The sequence below is a fragment of the Equus przewalskii genome, chromosome 20 (genome assembly GCF_037783145.1).
Source record: "Equus przewalskii isolate Varuska chromosome 20, EquPr2, whole genome shotgun sequence".
Taxonomy (NCBI): domain Eukaryota; kingdom Metazoa; phylum Chordata; class Mammalia; order Perissodactyla; family Equidae; genus Equus; species Equus przewalskii.
Genome location: NC_091850.1, coordinates 30,050,708 through 30,069,810, shown reverse-complemented (window position 1 = coordinate 30,069,810; position 19,103 = coordinate 30,050,708). Strand labels below are relative to the sequence as shown.

General features: G+C 38.6%; 1 protein-coding gene across 5 annotated transcripts in view; it reads left to right on the top strand.

The window, feature by feature from the left end:
• Window positions 1–18,660, top strand: part of TTC23L (tetratricopeptide repeat domain 23 like) — a 59,046-nt gene extending 40,386 nt beyond the window's left edge. Inside the window, exons 10-16 of one of the 5 annotated variants that reach the window (XM_070587037.1) lie at window positions 1,427–1,576; window positions 7,557–7,639; window positions 8,181–8,234; window positions 9,009–9,061; window positions 12,500–12,566; window positions 14,946–15,052; window positions 17,058–17,130. In XM_070587037.1, coding sequence (XP_070443138.1) covers window positions 1,427–1,576; window positions 7,557–7,639; window positions 8,181–8,234; window positions 9,009–9,061; window positions 12,500–12,564 — 405 coding nt within the window. In that variant the 3' untranslated portion in view covers window positions 12,565–12,566; window positions 14,946–15,052; window positions 17,058–17,130. Of the gene's footprint in view, window positions 1–1,426; window positions 1,577–7,556; window positions 7,640–8,180; window positions 8,235–9,008; window positions 9,062–12,499; window positions 12,567–14,945; window positions 15,053–17,057 lie in introns of all 5 variants that reach the window. The other 4 variants (XM_070587039.1, XM_070587041.1, XM_070587038.1 and 1 more) reach the window with 4 other exon arrangements.
• Window positions 18,661–19,103: the final 443 nt, after the last annotated feature.

The following is a 19,103-nucleotide window of genomic DNA, read 5'->3' as shown; positions in this document are numbered from 1 at the left end:
CTCTGTTTATAAATGTCAACAGAGATAATACAGGCAGAAGGTGACGTGCAGTTCTTGATGATGCCAGCAATAACTCCATTGCTTCACTCCCTCTAAAGAAAGCACATTGGGAAGTCAAATCACTATAAGCAATGTTGTTCTATGGATAACTTCCAATGTATCCCTAACTTTTGTCTAAATCATATGCTGTATAGTAAGTAGTTAAGAGTGAGAACTGGGCTAAAAGACAAGCAGCCTGGACTTTTAACAAATGTCAGTGTTGGGGGCCAGCCCCACGGCATAGTGGTTAAATTTGGCAAACTCCGCTTCAGTGGCCCAGGTTCGTGGGTTCGGATCCTGGGAGCGAGCTGACACTGCTTGTCAGCCATGTCATGGCAGTGACCCACATACAAAACAGAGGAAGACTGGCACAGATGTTAGCTTAGGGCTAATCTTCCTCAAGCAACAAAAGAGGGAGATTGGCAACAGATGTTAGCTCAGGGCGAATCTTGCTCAGCAAAAAATTAAATAAAATAAAAAATGTCAGTATTGTGAAATAAATGGCAGGACTGTTACAGATTAAAGACTAAACAATCATCAAAAGTAAATGCAATATGTGATCCTTGATTGGATATTAGATTTTTAAAAGTTATAAAGAACATTATTGGGACAATTGGGAAATTTTAATGTGGAACATTTATTAGTTAGTAGTGTTATATCATTGTAAATTTATTGAGAGTGCTAATGTTATTGTAGTTATGTAGGAGAATGTTCTTGTTCTAAGAAGATATATGCTTAATTATTTAGGGATGAAGTATCTTTATAACTTATTTTCAACTAAAAAATATATATCTATGTATTTACATGTAGGTATATATAAAATATTATTTACATAATATAGTGATAGATATATATAATTTTTTAAAGAGAAGAATCCAGCAATGCAAATGTGGAAAAATGATAGCCATTGGTGAATCTAGGTGAAAATAGGGGTATTCTCTCTTCTATTTTAGTTTCTCTGAAAGTTTGAAGTTTTTAAAAATAAAGAGTAGTTAAAAAAAAAAAGAGCAAGGGCTGTGGAATTCAGACTGTCTGGTTTGAATCCTGTCACTGCCAACTATAGGCTGTGTGATCTTGGGCCAGATCCTTAGTTTTTATTAGTCTCCATCCCTTCATCTATAAAAAGAGTATAATAATAGTTCCTGTCTCATGGGGTAGCCATAAAGTTAAGTACTATTATACATATGAATTAACTATTACCATTAATTATAATCTGGGAACTTGAACTCCTCATAGAAACAAATTACTTAGGCAACCCATCACAACTGACTGATCCTGGTGGGTTATGTCAGTGTGCCGTAGGGTGCCTCCTACATAGAGCTCATGGAATAACACCAGCATGCTCTTTCAGAATTGCCAAGATGATTTTTTTTTTTTAATTCCCTAGGAAGCTTACAGACTCCTAAAGGCTTCATTGAAGTCTCAGATGATCAGCTATGGTGACTGTAGTGAAAGAATGGCTGAAACTTTTTATAATATGGGCAGGATCTGCTTTGCCAAAGGAGAGCTCAGAAAGGCAATTCAGCTGCTAAGGAAGGTGAATACTGGCTGGTTTTGTTACATTTTCTCCCGGGCCTATAAGCACAATGTGAGGAGTGATGTATGTATGTATGTACAGTACGTATGTGTGTGTGTGTTTTCCCTTCCCTTCCCTTCTCTCTCTTTCCTTCCTTCTTTCTCTTTTTCTTTTCTTTTTTTAAAGTAAAGTGTTCTGTTTTGAAAATTCTTTGCTTTCTTAGATGTGCTGAGGGAGAACATGATATAGAAACTTTTGTTGTGTCCATGCCTGAACCAGTATCTTAAAAGAGTAACACTTTCATCTTGGAATCTAGGTATGGCAGTGGCAGAATCTTGTGAAAGCACCTAAGTTTGGATGGAATCAGGAACACCATATATAGCCATCCTTACCCAAGTACTGATTCCCCTTCCAGGGAGCTCAGAGAACCCTGGAAGTTTATTTCCTAGTAGCAGCATGTGGCAAGAGGTGTGCCCGAACAGTTGTTCAACCAGTCACTATCCTGACAGACCACAGCTAAAGACTTGATAAGATCGGTAGTGATGTCTCTGCGTAAAACCCAGGTTTGCTCAATATCAGAGGCAAAGTTCATAAAGATCAACCAGTCTTCAAGTGAACAGAGTCAAAAGCAATCCACACGTGCATTGGCAAATATCAGGTCTAAGAAGAGATTTTATCTCATTTCAGGTTAGCTAAATGTAATCAGAAAATAAGTATGAAAATAGTAAATAACAGGAGAAAGGGGATTCATTTTGCAGATTCAGAGAAAAAGAAAATCTTATGAAAATAAGGTACAGTCATGCGTCACTTAACAACGGGCATTCATTCTGAGAAATGTGTCGTTAGGCGATTTTGTCATTGTGTGAGCATCGTATAGTGTACTTACACAAACCTAGATGGTATAGCCTACTACACACCTAGGCTATCTGGTACTAATCTTATATGTGGTCTGTCGTTGACTGAAAGGTCGTTATGCAGTACACGACTGGATAGGGATCAGAATAGCTTTTTAAAGGGAAGCATGAACATATGCACAGTATCTGTGTAATAGGATCAGAAACTTATAAGGAGAGAAAACTTTAAAAGGAAAGGATGACAATCTGAGATCAAAAGATGAGATTAAAATGCTAAGAGTGAAATAAGAAGGAATTTCAGGGAAACCACAAATCTAATAAAACTCAAATCCACGTTGAAAATAGTGAGGAGAGGCTTAAAAATGTCATAGTGAGGTTGAGCAATATTTCCCAAATCTAGAATTGCAAGTCAGTAAAAAAACAAAAATAAAGCCAACAAAATAGATTCCTGAGCCCTACCCCAGATCATCAAATCAGAAGTCCTATGAGTTGTGTCCAGAATCTGAATTTTTAATACTTCTAGAGGTGTAGTATCCTGCCAGTTTTAAGAACCAATGATTTATATGGCAAACTTGGAAAGCTCTCCTAGAATGCAAAGGAAAAGGAGAGAGGAGGGTTACAGTGAGAAAGTAGTTGACTTGGATGACAGAGTAGAGATTCAGCCAAAGAATTGTGTGTATCTCTGAAGAGGAACTATAATACTTGGAGTAGAAACAGTAATCAAAGAGATCATTGAACACAGCTTTTCTGAAATGAAAAAAGACCCCAGCATATACATTGTAAGAGTTTCCTCAAAATCAATGAAAGGAGAGCCCTATCTAGATTTTATCTAGCAATGAACATTTGATGGCATGGCTACATTCTCCGTTTGGAATAGGGATTCAACTTAGAGATTTAGGACACTGCAAGGGTAGGGAAGGGCTGCATCTTTGTCATGAGCTTTTATCCTTGGGGCTTCAGACATTGCCCTACTCCAGTGTCCCAGCCCAGAAAGGAGCAGAGGAATAGAAAGGCATTCTGACAGTAGGGCTGTTGTTTCGAGGTTTGAAAACCATCCTCATGCTGGATATCCACCAGCAATGGGATGCTGATGATGAAGTTTCTGAAATAGACTATGTGAATGGATGCCGTTCTAGGGGTTGGAAACTGCTCATGGAATTAAAAAGAAAGTAATAGACTTAAGAAAAAGTTGATGTTGAGAGGAAACTCCTTTGGCAGACAGAATACAGCATAAAGAAGGTCATGCATGCATAACCCTAGTGACACTTTTGGCTTTTTTTCTTGGTCAGTTCAGGTTTCACGTAAAAAGAATCAAAGTTAAATGTAGTGGGGTGGGAGTGAGAAGACATAGAAAAGACAAACATTAAACAGTGATAATCTTGTGATGGAATAATTTTTATTGGCATAGAGTAAACTACACACATTTTGAAGTGTACAATTTGATCAGTTTTGACATCTCTACTTACCTGTGAAACCATTACCACAATCAAGATAATGAATACATGAGTCACCCCCAAAAGTTTCCTCGTGCCCCTTTGTAATTAATTAATTCCATCCCCTCCCCCAACCTTACCCCCAGGCCAAAACTGATCTGCTTTTGTCATTATAGATAAATTTGCATTTTCTAGAATTTTATATAAGTAGAATCATATAGTTACACGGTTATAATGGTTCTTTCACTCAGCATAATTATTTCGAGATTCATCCATGTTATTGTGTATCAGTGGTTCATTCCTTTTTGTTGCTGAGTATTACATTGTATGAACACAACAATTTGTTTATCCATTCACCTGATGATGGACGTTTGGCTGTTTCCAGTTTAGGTTCATCACAGATAAAACTGCTATGAATGTTCATGCATAAGTCTTTGTATGGATACATGCTTTTTTCTGTCTTGGGTGAATACTTGGGAGTGAAATCATATGATAGGTTTATGTTTACCTTTATAAGAAACTGCCAAAGTTTTCCAAAATAGTTGTGTTATGTTATAGAATCCCACCAGCAGGTTTGAGAATTCCAGTTCCTCCACTTCCTTACCAATATTTAGCATGGTCAGTGTTTTTCATTTTAGGTATCTAGTGGTATCTCATCGTGGTTTTGTGTTTTCCTTGGATGTCTTTTCATGTACTTATTTTTCATCTGTGTATCTTGTTTGTTGAAATGTCTGTCTAAATCTTATGCCCATTTATTATTAGTTGTTTGTTTTCTTATGATGGACTATTAAAAGTTCTTTTTATATTCTAGATACAATTTCTTTATCAGATATATGATTTGCAAATATTTTCTCCCAGTCTGTAAGTTGTCCTTGCATTTTATTAACAGTGTCTTTTGAAGAGCAGAAGTTTTAAAATTTAATTAAGTCCAATTTATCAATTTGTTCGTTTATGGATTGTGCTTTTGGTGTTTTATCGTAGAAATCTTTGCCTAACCCAAGTGGCAAAGATTTTTCTCTTATGTTTTCTTCTAGATTTTTTTGTAATTTTAGGTTTAAAACATATTTAGGTATAGGATCCATTGAGTCAGTTTTCCTATATGGTACGAGGAATGGATCTTAGTTTATTGTTTTTGCATATGGATATCCAGTTTTTCCAGAACCATTTTTATTGAAAAAAACATTCGTTTTTCTACTGAATTATCTGTGCACCTTTGTCAAAAATCAGTTTGTGTGTGTGTGTATGTGGATTTATTTCTGGACTCTCTTCTGTTCCATTTATCTGTTTGTCTATCTTTATGCCAATACTATGCTGTCTTGGCTATTGTATCTTTAAAACAAGTCTTGAAATCAGGTTGTGTGACTCCTTAGACTTTGTTCTTTTTCAAAGTTGTTCTGAGTATTCTAGGTTCTTTGCATTTCCATAGGAATTTAGAATCACTATATCAATTTCTACAAAAAAATTTGCTGGGATTTTGATTGACGTTGCATTGAATAGATAGATTAGTTTGGGGAGAATTGACGTCTTAACCATATTGAGTCTTCTCACTCATGAACACATTGTGTCACTCTATTTGTGTAGATCTTCTTTAATTTATCCCAGTAATATTTTGTACTTTTCAATGGACAGGTCTTGTGCATCTTTTCTTAGATTTATCCTTAAATTTTTCATATTTTAATGCTATTTTGAATGTATTATTTTTGAATTTCAATTTCTGACTGATTGTTGCTAGTATATAGAAATACAACTTTATTTATTAATATACTGATCTTGTATCCCATGACCTTGCTAAACTCACTTGTTAGTTCTAGTAGCTGTTTTGTAGATCCCATTGTATTTTCTACATAGATTATCGTGTCATCTGTGAATAAACAGTTTTGCTTCTTTCATTCCAATTTGGATACCTTTTATTTCTTTTTCTTGCCTTGTTGCACTCACTAGAACAGCTAGTAAGATGCTGACGAGAAGTGACGAGAACAGCCATCCTTGTCTAATTCCTGATTTCAGGGGAAAAGAATTTAGTCTTTTATAATTAGGTTTGATATTAGCTGTGGCTTTTTCATAGATACTCTTCATCAGCTTGATAAAGTTATCTTCTACCCCTGGTTTTCTGAGAGTTTTTAAAAAAATTTTATCAGTAATGGATGTTGGATTTTTAAAAATTGGATGTTTCATATTATGAAAATCTTTTTCTGTACCTAGTGAGATAACCTGTGACTTTTCCTCATGGATAGTTCCTATTACTGTGTCTTCAAGTTCATTCATTTTTTCTTCTTCAATGTCAAACTGGTTGTTAATCTCATTCAGTGTATTTTTCCTATCAGACATTGTGATTTTCATCTCCAGAAGTTTGATTTCGGTCTTTTTAAAAACTATATTTTCTGTGTCCCCATTTAACTTTTGTAACACATGGAATAAAATTACAATAACAGTTTTAACATACTTCTCTGCTAATTCTAACATCTGTGTCAATTCTGTATTTGTTTTGATTGACTGATTTTTCTCTTTATGGACCGCACTTTTCTGCTTCTTTGCATGCTTTATAATCTTTGTTTGGATACCTTGTTTGGTGTTGAGTATTTTTGTATTCTTATAAGTATTCTTGAACTTTGTTCTGGAACTCAGTTCCAAAATTACAGTTTGGTCCTTTTAGGTCTTGCTTTTAAGATTTGTTAGATGGGACTAGAGCATCATTTAGTCAAGGGCTAATTATGCCCCATTACTGAGGCAAAAGCCTTCTGAGTACCCCACCCAAGGCTCCATGAACAATGAGGCTTTCCCATTTGACTGGTGGGAACAGGCAGTATACCTGGCCCTGTGTAAATGCCAGGCACTGTATCCCTCCATCCTTCAGATGATTCTCTCCCCAGCCTTGGGCACTTTTCACACATGTATGTTTTAATCAGTACTCTGCTGAATACTTGAGGGGGATGCACTGCAGATATTCCTGTGCAGCTGCCTCCTGTTACTCTGCCCTGTGAATCTCCTCAGCTCCACAGCTTCAATTCAGGGAGTCTGCTGAGCTCCATATTGTCCCCTTCCCTGCATCATGGCCTGGAAACACTCTCAAAGGAGTAACTCTGGGGCAATCATAAGGTTTATCTCACTTATTTTCTCTCTCTCGGAATCACTGTCCTTTTCTGCCTGATGTTCAGTGTCTTGAAGATAATTTCATATATTTTGTCTACTTTTAACTTTTTTGTTTGTTTCAAGGGGAGGGTAAATCTGGTCCCTCTAATTCCATCTTGATTGGAAAGAGAGGTCAGCAATAAAATTTTAAATGGAAAACTGCCTAATAAAATGATGTAGCATGAGAATGCAAGGCAAATTTGGGACACATACACAGGTTTCATTTCTATCCATCCATTTGGTTACAGCTATTTGGGAAACCCTGATGGAAACCACTAATGCACCATGTTTTAAATAGGGATGCTGTCAGCTTTCAGCCCTGTGACTTTGGTTATCCACAGCCACATATGGCAGTGGTAGGTGCAGTGAAGTATAATATACACATACAGTGTGAGGGGTACAGAGCCTTCAATTCAGACTCCTTTTCCTCTTTGGTGGGAAACCAGGAGGAAATGTAGTGCAGGCATTTGAAATGCAAACTTGTGACACCTCAGTTCCACTGCTGCTCTCCTGTGTCTGGTTTATAATTAAGGTGCTTACTACCTGATTCTCTTTAACCTCTTATGTTTCTCAATTCACCTACAGTGTCTGATGATTCAAATCCTTTTATATGGAAGTGAGCATAGTAAAAGCAGAGACACAAAAAACCTCCTTACTCTATTGCAGAGGTGAGTTCTGGCCCTGGCCATCAACCAGGTCATCAGTGTGGATATGTGGATAGAATGGCCTCTCCCAGATTCATTCATTTAGGGGTGCTTCAGTTCTATTATTCTTGCCAGTAAGGCAAAATGCCAACCTGTACTATGGATTTGGACAAATCCTATATAGGAGGTAACTAGTGGATTTCTGGTGGTCTCTCAGAACCTAATATTATAGGGGTCTGCTGCAGTAATATTTAATATTTATAATATTTCTTTCCATGCTCAGCATAATAACCAAATCCTACAAGACAGTGTCTCAGCTGACAGCCTGTGATAGGTACAACATGCATTTATACAAAGTAAATGAATACATTAAATGAGTTATTTTTCTTCCTAAATATTCAAAATCTAGGTCCCTAAACATAAGGCAAGTTTTTTTTGGGATATAGTGTTAGTAATAAAAGAACCTCTTCAGATTCTTTTTAAAAATGTTTAGAATTTAAGCCAAGGAGAGTGTTTTGTGTAGACTTGCTCCCTTCTTTATCCTTGCTGTTTGTTTTCATCTCAGAATGATGTTAGCCTTGAACTATTCCCTTTTAAAAAAGAAGAGGATTAAAATTTGGTGAGTGTATACTAAATTCCTAACACTGAGCTAGGTCCTATTCATAAAGTATTTAATCCTTACGAATACTCAATATGATAGTTCTTATTTGACAGAAGGGCCAGTGTTCTGTAAAGGAACTTGCCTAAATTCACTTAGTCTTGGAGGTTTGGCCCCAAGCAAGTGTGACTCTAAGGGCCATGTGCTTTCCCCTAGAGCCCTCTGACAGAGAGGGCATCCTTATGGGGTGAGAGTTAGGGCCCTGATCGCAGTTCACTGGAGCTGGCTCACAAACGGTACCTTTCTCACCCGGCTGGACAGGTAGGGGACAAGATGAGCACAGAGAATACATTCAGACCCTCCTATCCCCATCCACCTCACAGCCACACCTGCAGTAGGACCAACAGAAGACTGTCCTCACCTTGTCATTATCCAGGGGAGGAGGGTCTCCAGCCTCTCTCAGTAATGCCCAAGTTAGGAGGGCATACGGGAGAACTCTGCCCCCTGCCTGCTGGTGTTAATAAAAGTATTTTCTTAATCAATAACCATAACAATATTAATAATAACTATAATGTTGAATTCTTTCTAATTCCCTGGCATTGTAAAATACAAATACTATTTCTGATCCATAAATAACCCTATTAGGTAAGGATTTTTCTCTCTCATGTTCAGGTGATGAAACTGAGACTCAGAGTTTGGGTATCTTATTTAAATTCACCTAGCTGGTAAGTGTAGTAAGACTTGAACCCAGATCTACCATATTTCAAAAATGCACTTCCTTTCACTATGTAATAGGGATTCTGACTTGGATGAATTTGAGAATATATTTGGACACACCTGGTCAGCAGGTAAGTCTCCAGAGCACCATTTTACATGTGGGGAAACTGAGGACTGACATGTTCAAGTGAATTTACCCAGGAAGACGCAGAGCTGGGATTTGAACCGAGGTCTGACTCCAGAATGTGCTCTTTGTAGGCAGTGTAGCTTACAGTCTGAAGGCACACTGTCTGGATTGAACACTCAGGCTCCAACACTTGGCTCTCTGACCTAGTTGAAGTTACTTAACCTCTCTCATCCTCTATTTATTCATCAATGAAATAAAAGTACCTTCCTCAAAAGTAGGTTTTCTGAGAGTTAAAAAGATCGTATATAATACTGCACTTAGATCAGGGCCTGGCAGGTCTTAAATACTCAGTGAATGTTGGCATAATAATAAAATCATAACAATAATAATCTTTCTGAGATGCTGGAGATATGTCAGAATGTTAAATAGGAAACTTCCGTAGATCACTCCAACTATTGTTATTTTGTACGAAGAGTAATGGGTAAAGAACAGGCGTTACTGGAGTCAGCCCTGTCGTCTCAAGCTGCCTCCATCAGTTACCAAGTACGTGACCTTGGGCAAATCACTCAACCTCCGTGAGCTTTGGTTTCTCCATCACTAAAATGCAGATAATAGTATACCACATAGAGTTGTTGTGAGTTTTAAATAAAATAATGTACATAACATGCATAGGAAAAGTGCCTGGCAGAGTATGTGTTCAATAAATGTCAGCAAAGCACCCTTCTCTCCCTCTTCTCTGCACTATGCTGCCTTTTGCTTCCAGGGCAACAGGTCAGAATATCTGAAATCAGGGATAATTCTTAAGCAGTATTAACATATGTCATATATTTGAGTATTTGAATCTCTGAACATATCTAAAGTACATTTTGTGCTTTGAAAGTAATAACAATGAAACTGAAAGGACAAAACCTGTAATTTCAGAGGAAAAAAATGCGTGATGTTTCCTCAAAGCTGGAGCTAAAGTTCTCCTCAGCTTGTATTTAACAAGAGAAACTTCGGAAGAGCTGGAGTGAATCTATTTCCTCAGTAGCCTGAAGTTGCTTTTCCTTCCAGTCTTTTACTGTTCCTCGTTCCTTGTCTGTGATTTGAAAAGAATCGTAGGAGGAGGAGAAATTAGGAGGCATTGGTATAACCTAATTCAGACCCCAGGTAGTTTGAGTTTCTTTAGGTGCTTGGAGACTGATTCTCTCTGTGAATGACAAAGAGACCAAGAAAGTCCATATAAGGGGAAAAGAAATGTCTTTTGAAGGACTTTCCTGTAGAAGAAGTTGCGTCGATAAAGGTTTTTCTTTCCCTGAAACAAGCCTGTATCTCATTCTGCAAGAACTGCTGAGCAAAGCTACAGGAGAAGCTGCCAAAGCCCAGATCTAAAAAAAAAAACCAGGACAAGAATTGTTCTCTTTGCTCGAGCATCTCGCTGGAATAATCCATCCCAGATGTCCTGGAACTCTGCTAGTTTTCCAGTGTGCTCTTGTGCTTTTCACCCCACGTCCTCCGGAAACCCAGTGACAACACTCACTGGACTTTCATTGCCAGGAGCCCAAATTCTTGGCTTTTGAAGCCTCTGCAAAGAAGTGAAAGCAGAACTGGTCCCTTGAAATAGGAGTTAATTCCAAGGTTAAATGATAGTTGCAAGGGCCTCAAATAAGATTTTAGCGTATAGAAAAGGCACAGACAATTTCAGATTTGGAAGTAAACTTTGAGGTTGTTTAGTCTTTTCCTTAAATCACAAATGTACTTCAGTTTTAATCATTTACATATCAAGCTCCTTCTAAGGACTAGAAATACAAATATAAGATATAGTCCTCTCAGGAAAACAGACACACATGAGCAGATTACAAGTTAGTCTGTAGTAAAGCTCTAATAGAAATGTAAACATAGAGGACAAGTAAGAACTTGTGAGGCTGGAAACCTGCGTGCAGAATTGCGCATGCTGAGGGCAGGTGCTGGGTCTTCAAAGGAAAGTAAAATATCAGCAGGTAGGAAAGAAACTAGAGGAGGGCGTTTCAAGTAGCAAGAACAAAAGCACAGTGGCATGGAGATACTTGATATTTCTGAGGAAAAGCAAGTGGCCTTGAGTGGTTGTAATTTAAGGAACATAAATAGGAACATGCTGGAGATGAGGCCTAGGAAGTCTGAGGAAGATAATGATTTCCATTTGGGATGTGTTAAGTCTGAGGTACCCACAACACATCCACTTGGGAATGTCTAATAGGCTAATAGTTATGGACCAGAAGCTAAAGGAGATAGATTCTGAAATTAAGGGAATGGATAAGAAACCCATGGAATATGTATAAGTGAAATGAGAAGGCTTAGAACAGAACTTTGGAGGACACATACTTATTTTGGAGAGCATATATGTGGTGATTTGGAATCAAAACAGATAGGGCTCGAATTTGAGCTTTCCCACTTAAAGTGTGACTTCCTAAGTTTTCCTTTCTTCATCTAAAAAAATGTGAATAATAAGAGCACTCTATTTTCAGTGCTTTACTTAACATATGGCACATAGTAAGCCTCTGTGAAATGTTAATTATTGTAATTATTATTATCGTATTACCTGGGGGTCATGCAGGAGAAGGAACTGGGAGGGAGACTCAGAAAGAGTCTTTAGAGAATTAGGAGGGTCAGGAAAGAACAGAAAGGAACTCATAGGAGGAGGAAGTTTCAGAGCAGAAGGAGTCAATGTCACTATCATAAAAGACACGCAGGGGAGTTCAAAGAAGTGGTGCAAACGGTCAATAAACACAAAGCAGAATTTCCAATCTTACACAGAATTAACCAATTCAAAACATGAAATGCCATTTTTAACCCATACTATTTGTGGTAATGAAAAATACAAGTAATACAAACCCAGTTCTGTCAGAGGGGTGGGGAGATCAGCCCTCTCACTGCTCTGTCGATGGACTGTTGGTTGGTACCACCTTTTTGGTGGACATTTTAGCAAAGTTAATAGAATGTTTACATGCACGTATCCTTTGACTCTGAAATAGCATTTCTGGGAATCTTTTTAAATACTTGCACAAATGCATACACACACACACACACACACACCCCTTACTTGAAGATTTACTTATAATAGCAAAGCAGTAGAAAACACTTAAATGTCCACCAGTAGAAACACTAGTCCATGTTTATGACCATATAATATGGTCATTCAAAAGCATAAAGTAGAGCTTTGGAGAGTCACAGGAAAATATCACAGATATATTGATGGGGTAAAAACATGAAAAAGTACATATTAGTGAGCATTAAAAATAGTCTAACCCATAAATATATGTAAATACGTAGTTAGTGAAGGTAACAGTGGTTATCTCTGGTTCACAGGACTATGGGGAACTTTCAACTTTTGTATATTTCTATATTATATGACTTTTTTAAAACAACAAATATATATTACAGGCATACCTTGTTTTATCGCCCTTTGCTTTATTGCACTTTGCAGATATTGAGTTTTTTACAAGACCCTCCACCAGCAAAAAGATTACTACTCACTTAAGGCTCAGATGATGGTTAGTATTTTTTAGCTTGTACTTTTTAATTAAGGTATATATTGTTTTTTTTTTTAGACATAATGCTATCGCACACTTAATAGACTACAGTATAGTGTAAACATAACTTTTATACGCACTGGGAAACCAAAACATTTGTGTGACTCTCTTTATTGTGACATTTGCTTTATGGTGGTGGCCTGGAACCAAACCCCCAATATCTCTGAGGTATGCCTATATATCTGTGATAATAAAAGATACATTTTTAAAAAAAGTATGGCATATGTATCAAATATCAAGAGACAGTACAATGTATTGTTAAGAGAATGGGTTAAAGCCAGATGCCTGGATTATAGTCCCAGCTCTGTTATTTATTAGCTATGTTTCCTTGGACAAGTCACTTTACTTCTCAGTTTCCTCATCTATAAAATGGCGATAATACCTACTTCATAGGGTTGTTGTGAGTAAATGAGTTAATGTAAGTAAAACTGCTCAGAAGATGCCTGACACATGGTATGTGCTAATTAGAAATGCTGGTGGTGATGTGAAGAGGATGATGACTAATAAGAAGCCATTATATTGGCAAATCGAAAATCGCCACTGACATCAGAGTGGGCTATATTGGTGGAGCAGAGTTTTGAGATTACTGTTTGTCCAGTACCTGATGAAATACCTCCCAAACCAGGGATTCACTCATTACCTATCAAAGTGGCCCCTTCAATTACTGGACAGTTCTAATTGTTAGAAGAATATAGTACTCAAGGTCATGGACTTGAGAGTCAGATAGACCCGTGTTTGAATCCAGACTCTGCCACTTTCTGTGTATCATTGGGCAAATTATCCTAAGCTTCAGTTTTCTCTAATGAGGATTAGAATAGTCTCTAGAATATCAAACATAATGAAGAGTAAATGAGACTATTCACATAAAGCCCTTACACGGCATCTAGTCTATAGTAAGTGCTCAACAAATATTAGCTATTTTTACCACTCTAGCTAGTCATCCAAACTTATTGCAAGTGTGAGAGCATGGGGCATCAACTTCATCTTTGTCCTCGTTAGACAGCTCTGGGACAGCTGCATGCCACAGAGTTATTTTGGTATAACTTTTGATGGCTCCTGAGCTGTAGAAGCCAACAGGAGCAAGGAAAACCATCTTTTCTTTACAGGAGGGGCAAGAGGGCCGGTGCTTCAGTGCCCATTAATCTAGGAGTGACCTACTTTCCTCTTGGTCATGTGAACAAATGGAACAGCCTCCTCTGGGCTGAGGGGCTGGGGAGGCAAAGCCCCAGAAAAGTAGGGTGGAAATCAAGGATTCGGGGTGATTATCTCTGGAGATAACTGCAGCAGGTAGGAGAATAGGTGATATGCTCAGTAAGTTTTGTGTTTGCCAAAACATTCTTGGGCAAGACTTTAGTGATGAAATTCTTGCTCCATAAGCTGGACTGTTTCCAGGCTGCTGTATTGGTATTCGTTTCCTATCATTTACTAGTAATTATTCCAACGCTGCCTCTACAAAATTAAGGGGGGAAAATATTTGGGCCAACCTTGGTGTATGAATGGGTGGGAAGCACCATCTGCTCTAGCATCCGGGTGCCAAGAGGGCAGCAGCTTTTCCAAATCAGGATTTTAGGAATAGCTGGAGGCCTTGGGGCAGATAGAGAAATGAAAGTTTAGGAAGATTTGGCTCCCTACCTTAGGGACTCCCTGAAGGGGAACAGAGGCTACTGAGCCACCAAGAACCAGCACAGGGTACCTTGTCTTTAGCAGGGCAGTGGGGGGAGCACTTACAATCAACAGCAACTCTGCTATGCTCACAAAAATACATAGGTGGGTATAGCGTGGAATCAGGCAAGGAGGGCAAATATATGTCATTTCATGGGCGCACTCTGTTAGTGGTTTCCTAGAGTGATGCTTGAAGCTCCAGAGCAAAAGTTTGGGTCTGGTGGAGCTTGATTTATTAGTATTGTCTGCCGTGGGGTATGGGTGGGGCAATAGCTGAACTTCTGCCACGAATCTGCTATCTAGGCTTAGCAAAAAGAGCAAGGCACCTTGTGTATGAATCCCAACTCTGCTCTGAAATAGCTAAGTGACCTTAAGTCACTTAAACATTCTGAGCCTCAGTTTCCTCATCTGTATTTATTCCTTCAAGAAACATCTGATGAGCACTACTAAGCGCTAGGAGCAGTTAGAGCTGCAGTGGGTAATACAGACAAATAAAACATGATCATTACTCGTAAGGAAGCAACAAGAGTGGAAGAGATAAACATAAATAAATGAGAAATAAAGAAAAGTATAAGTTCTGTAGTCGAAGTCTCAGGGCAATGCAAGCAGAAAGGAGAGACAATCTAAGCAGGCCGGAAGACCTCATACAGAGGGTTACATTTGAGCTGTTTTTTGAAGGGTGAGTAACAGTTCGTCCAGATGGAGAAGAGAAGCCATTCCAGGAAGAAGGAACTCTATATGCAAAGGTATAGAGGCATGACCGAAGGCAGTGTATCGAAGGAATGGTAAGTGCTTTATGGCTGTTGTACCAGACAGCATTTCCTAAAGGGCACTGCAAGGAATGCTGATTCCAAGGGATGGAGGAGGGAGAAAGCCTCTGTGGCAGAAATCAGTTCAGGAAAAAGCCAAACTGGGTTATACAGTGACACAAGTTCATTTCCTGAAGGACTTCTCTGAACTTTTAAGATATTAAACTTCCCTACTGGCACGTTGGGACCAAATTAATTTTTAAAAAGCCACTGTATTTATATATACTTGAATTCTTTTTGAAATGGTCAATGATTTAGGTTTTAGCAAATAAAACCTTACACTATCTTTAAATCAAATGAGAAAACTGTCTACGGTTTGGTTTTTATTTAAAGCAAGGAGTGTAGCACATGCTTGAACTGAAGGTACAGGAATGCTTTTGTAGTTTGGTAAAGATTTGGGCCTCACTTCAGGATATAATAAGGTCTTTATGAACAATGACTATCTCACCAACAAACTATTTTGTCTGATCATACAAACATGACTTCAGCACATCCTTCAACTTCATCCCTGTGAACTAATTTTTCTTTATGATTCATGGTGGTTATGAGCTCTAGTTCTGGAGACAGACGAGCCTGGGCTCAAACCCCAGAACCACCACTTTCTGGCTATGTGTAATCTTGGTTCCCTCATCTGCAGAATGGGGATGAGAATAGTACCCATTTCTCAGTGTTGCTGTGAGAATAAATGAGATAATGTATATAAAGTAGTTATTGGGGTGTCTGACCCCATAGTAATCATGTGATAAATAACAACTAACAGCTATTTTTATTCTTACTGAAAGCTAGGCTGTGACTTAATACTCTCTAGTTACGCCACTGGTGCATGACGCGAAAGAAGATTAAGGGTTAGTAACTGTGAAAAGCTCCCACCAAGCTGGTGTGGAAAACATTTTGCTGGCTAACATCTTAAAAGTGAACTAGAGCTTATCAGCCCCTGGAAACATAGATAATATCGTAGACAAGACAGTCTGACACAACTCCTTACATCCAAAGAAGAGAATATACACACCCTGGACATCAGCGTCCTTTCAGCGACTGAGGAGCTGAGGCAAGCGGAACGCTGCCACCTTGTGGTGGGAGAGTTGAAGGCTGAGGCTGATGTCCAGGTGCTGTCCCAGCAGAGACCCCTGTCCGATCTTTGCCCACCTCTGATTTTATGAGACCCCTGGGCAACTGACTTAATTTGTGCCGATTTCTTCTCCAAATTTGGAATCACCCTCTCTCTTGGTTTACTGAGAAGGAAGTTAAAGTGCCAGATAGCTTTCTGTAGTTTACACAGTCATCATTAGACAAGAATGAATCAGAGTCGTTAGTGGGATTTGCAAATAAAAAACTCTCAAGTTGCTCATAAAATTTTCTCTCTCATATTTCTGTGGAAACACTTTTTTTTTTCAGCCCAATGGGGGCTATGAAAACCACACATTTTGCAGGCTTGATGTCTAAATAGGAGGTGACTGAAGAACACTTAATAGAAACCGTGTTTCTGGATCACAGTCCTTTGGACCAGATTACTTCTAACTCCAGCCCAACTCCTCCAGTCTTAAGAAATCAGAGATTGGAAATCTTTATGGCTGGAAATGGGGAAGACAGATCCTCTTTTTAGCGCTTATAGGGCCTCTGGGCTCTGAATCTCTGGGCTCTTGAGATCACCTAAAAACTCATGAACTATATAAAAGGCCCTAAATTAGGTAAGTTTTTTAAGCTGTGATTAAAAGCAATTCCAGTATCTTAGATATCGGTGGTTTGCCATCTGAATCAAGGGAAGAGCTCCCTACGCTTTAAGGAGAAAACCCAAGACTAGTACCCTTTTGGAGGCCCTATTACAAGAGTCAGCATTCTGGGCTCTGGTCACATGGAGAAATTGTCAGTTGCCTCAAACTGAGCTCAGCCTTCGAGCTCAAGAAGGCACTGACCTCGTGCTGGGAAGAAGAGAAGGCGAGAACCAAGAACAATGCACAAATGGTCTTGTCTTTCCCTCTAGGTCTTCTGTTATGAGTAAAGAGAAAACCTCTATACAAGATAGCCAACAATAAAGCCAACTTTGTTGACAAAAATTCTGGACCACAAAATATATTCATCAACGCATAAGAGTGGTGGATCAAAAGCAGAACAACTAAGGACCCCGGGGGAAAAAGGTCCACTCAGCAGCAGCATCACAGGTAAAATACCCAAGAGCCACTAGAAACCAGGATCCTGATCACTAACCTGGGGGCAAGAAAGCTTTTTTTAAACACCCGCTTCATTTAAGTTAGTTTCTTCCGTTTCTGGGACTCCATTACCTTCCATTTCCCTTTTTCTAACTCTTAATTTCATTCTTTTCAATTCTGATTTTTTAAAAAATCCCACAATACTTAAGTAGTTTACTGTTGAACACTTGAATATGCCATTTGGAAGTAGTTTTAATCATAACTTGTTTGAGGTCACTAAGAGTGCTTTGTGAGAAAATGTTTGACCCTCTGAAACAGTTGCCCTGATCTGATGTACTACAGTCATACCGTGTTAGAGCCAGAAAGGGTTTTTTGATTGTTATAAATGAAGAAACTAGGGACAACAGAGAGTGATTTGTTCAAGGTCAGTGTGGTAATTATAAGGCAGACTTCCTGCATCACACATGATCATTCTCTTTCCATCCTCCTATGCTACCCCCACCAAACTGGATTAAAAAGGCTTGTGTTAGGAAAGGAATGCTCACCGAGGTGGTTCAAAAAAAAATCCTTAGCCCCTGAACCACTGTGTATCCAGGAAAAGAAAGTGGCAATCTCGAATTCTATTTCTTTCTTCTTTGTGCATTCAGGGACAAAGGAGAAATCAGATTCATTTGAGTCTTCACTATAAAAAACTTTTTCCTTTTTCACTGTTTCTGTTACCTGAGCTGATTTAATGGAGCTCAAAGACCCTGTGTCTTTGGGGATCCATGTGTCTATCAACATCTCTGTCACTCAGTGCTTATGGAACCACATTTTCGTTCTTCATTCAAGAAATTGCTTCATTTCAGTCACTTGTTCAGTCTGTAAGACCTAATAATCAACCAGTACCTGAGGTATAGTAGTAAGCAGTGTTCTACTGCAGCAGTATATATACACTAATTAATCCAATGGCTTGGCCCTAGACTGGTCGGCTTTCTCCTGGCAGCTGCCGCTCTCCCTTAGCTAATTCCCAGAAGGCTTTAGGCTTGGCACTCAGCACCAAGGTCTCAGGTTGCAGCCCTGGCTGAAGGCAGCTATATTCCATTGACCTTCTCTGCAGTGCTTATTAACTGGTCATCCAGCCTGTCACTGTTAATTTTAGCCCTGTCTGGAGATGGGACTGCTGTTCTTACCCAGAACATGCTGAACTGACTAAAGCTGCCCTGGAAGAGTTGCTTCCATTTTCATATATCCAGTTGAAAATGGATTTTTAAGTGTCTGTGATAAAAACAAAGTACTAGAAAGAAGTGGCCATTCAGGCTCCATTTTGGGTGGCACTAAAGTTTTTAAAATTTTACTGTTTTGTGAGAACCCAAAGTGAGGTCTCCAAACTGACAAACCTGTATCAATAAAACAATAGCATGAAGTGTAACACTGTCAAATAAAATTTTATGGTGTAACGCTGTTCTTGCATTTGAAATTTGTTTTTAACATTTTGTTTTTCTTTTTAATATTTTGCTTTTCTTTATTGTTAGCGTAGAGTTGCTAACAGTCCATTTTCTGAAATTCTGATGTTAAAATATTTTGTGAAATGGTGGTGATAATGAATGGTACAGTTTTCATAGCCTCATACATGACAAGATACTAAATTGGCACCTATGTTGTTCCCAAAAGTTTTAAAACTTAACTATTTTGTAAAATTACCAAATTTTAAGAAAGTCAACATTAGAATGTTCAGCACAACACAACCTAATACAAAGTTGCATTCTCACTTGGAAAACTGTAGGTGAGAACCAGCAATCTGGATGATCCGGATGTTTCTAACAGCCAATATGGGCATACACAACTGTGTGTGTGTGTGTGTGTGTGTGTGTGTGTGTGTGTGTGTGTAAGACTGGCCC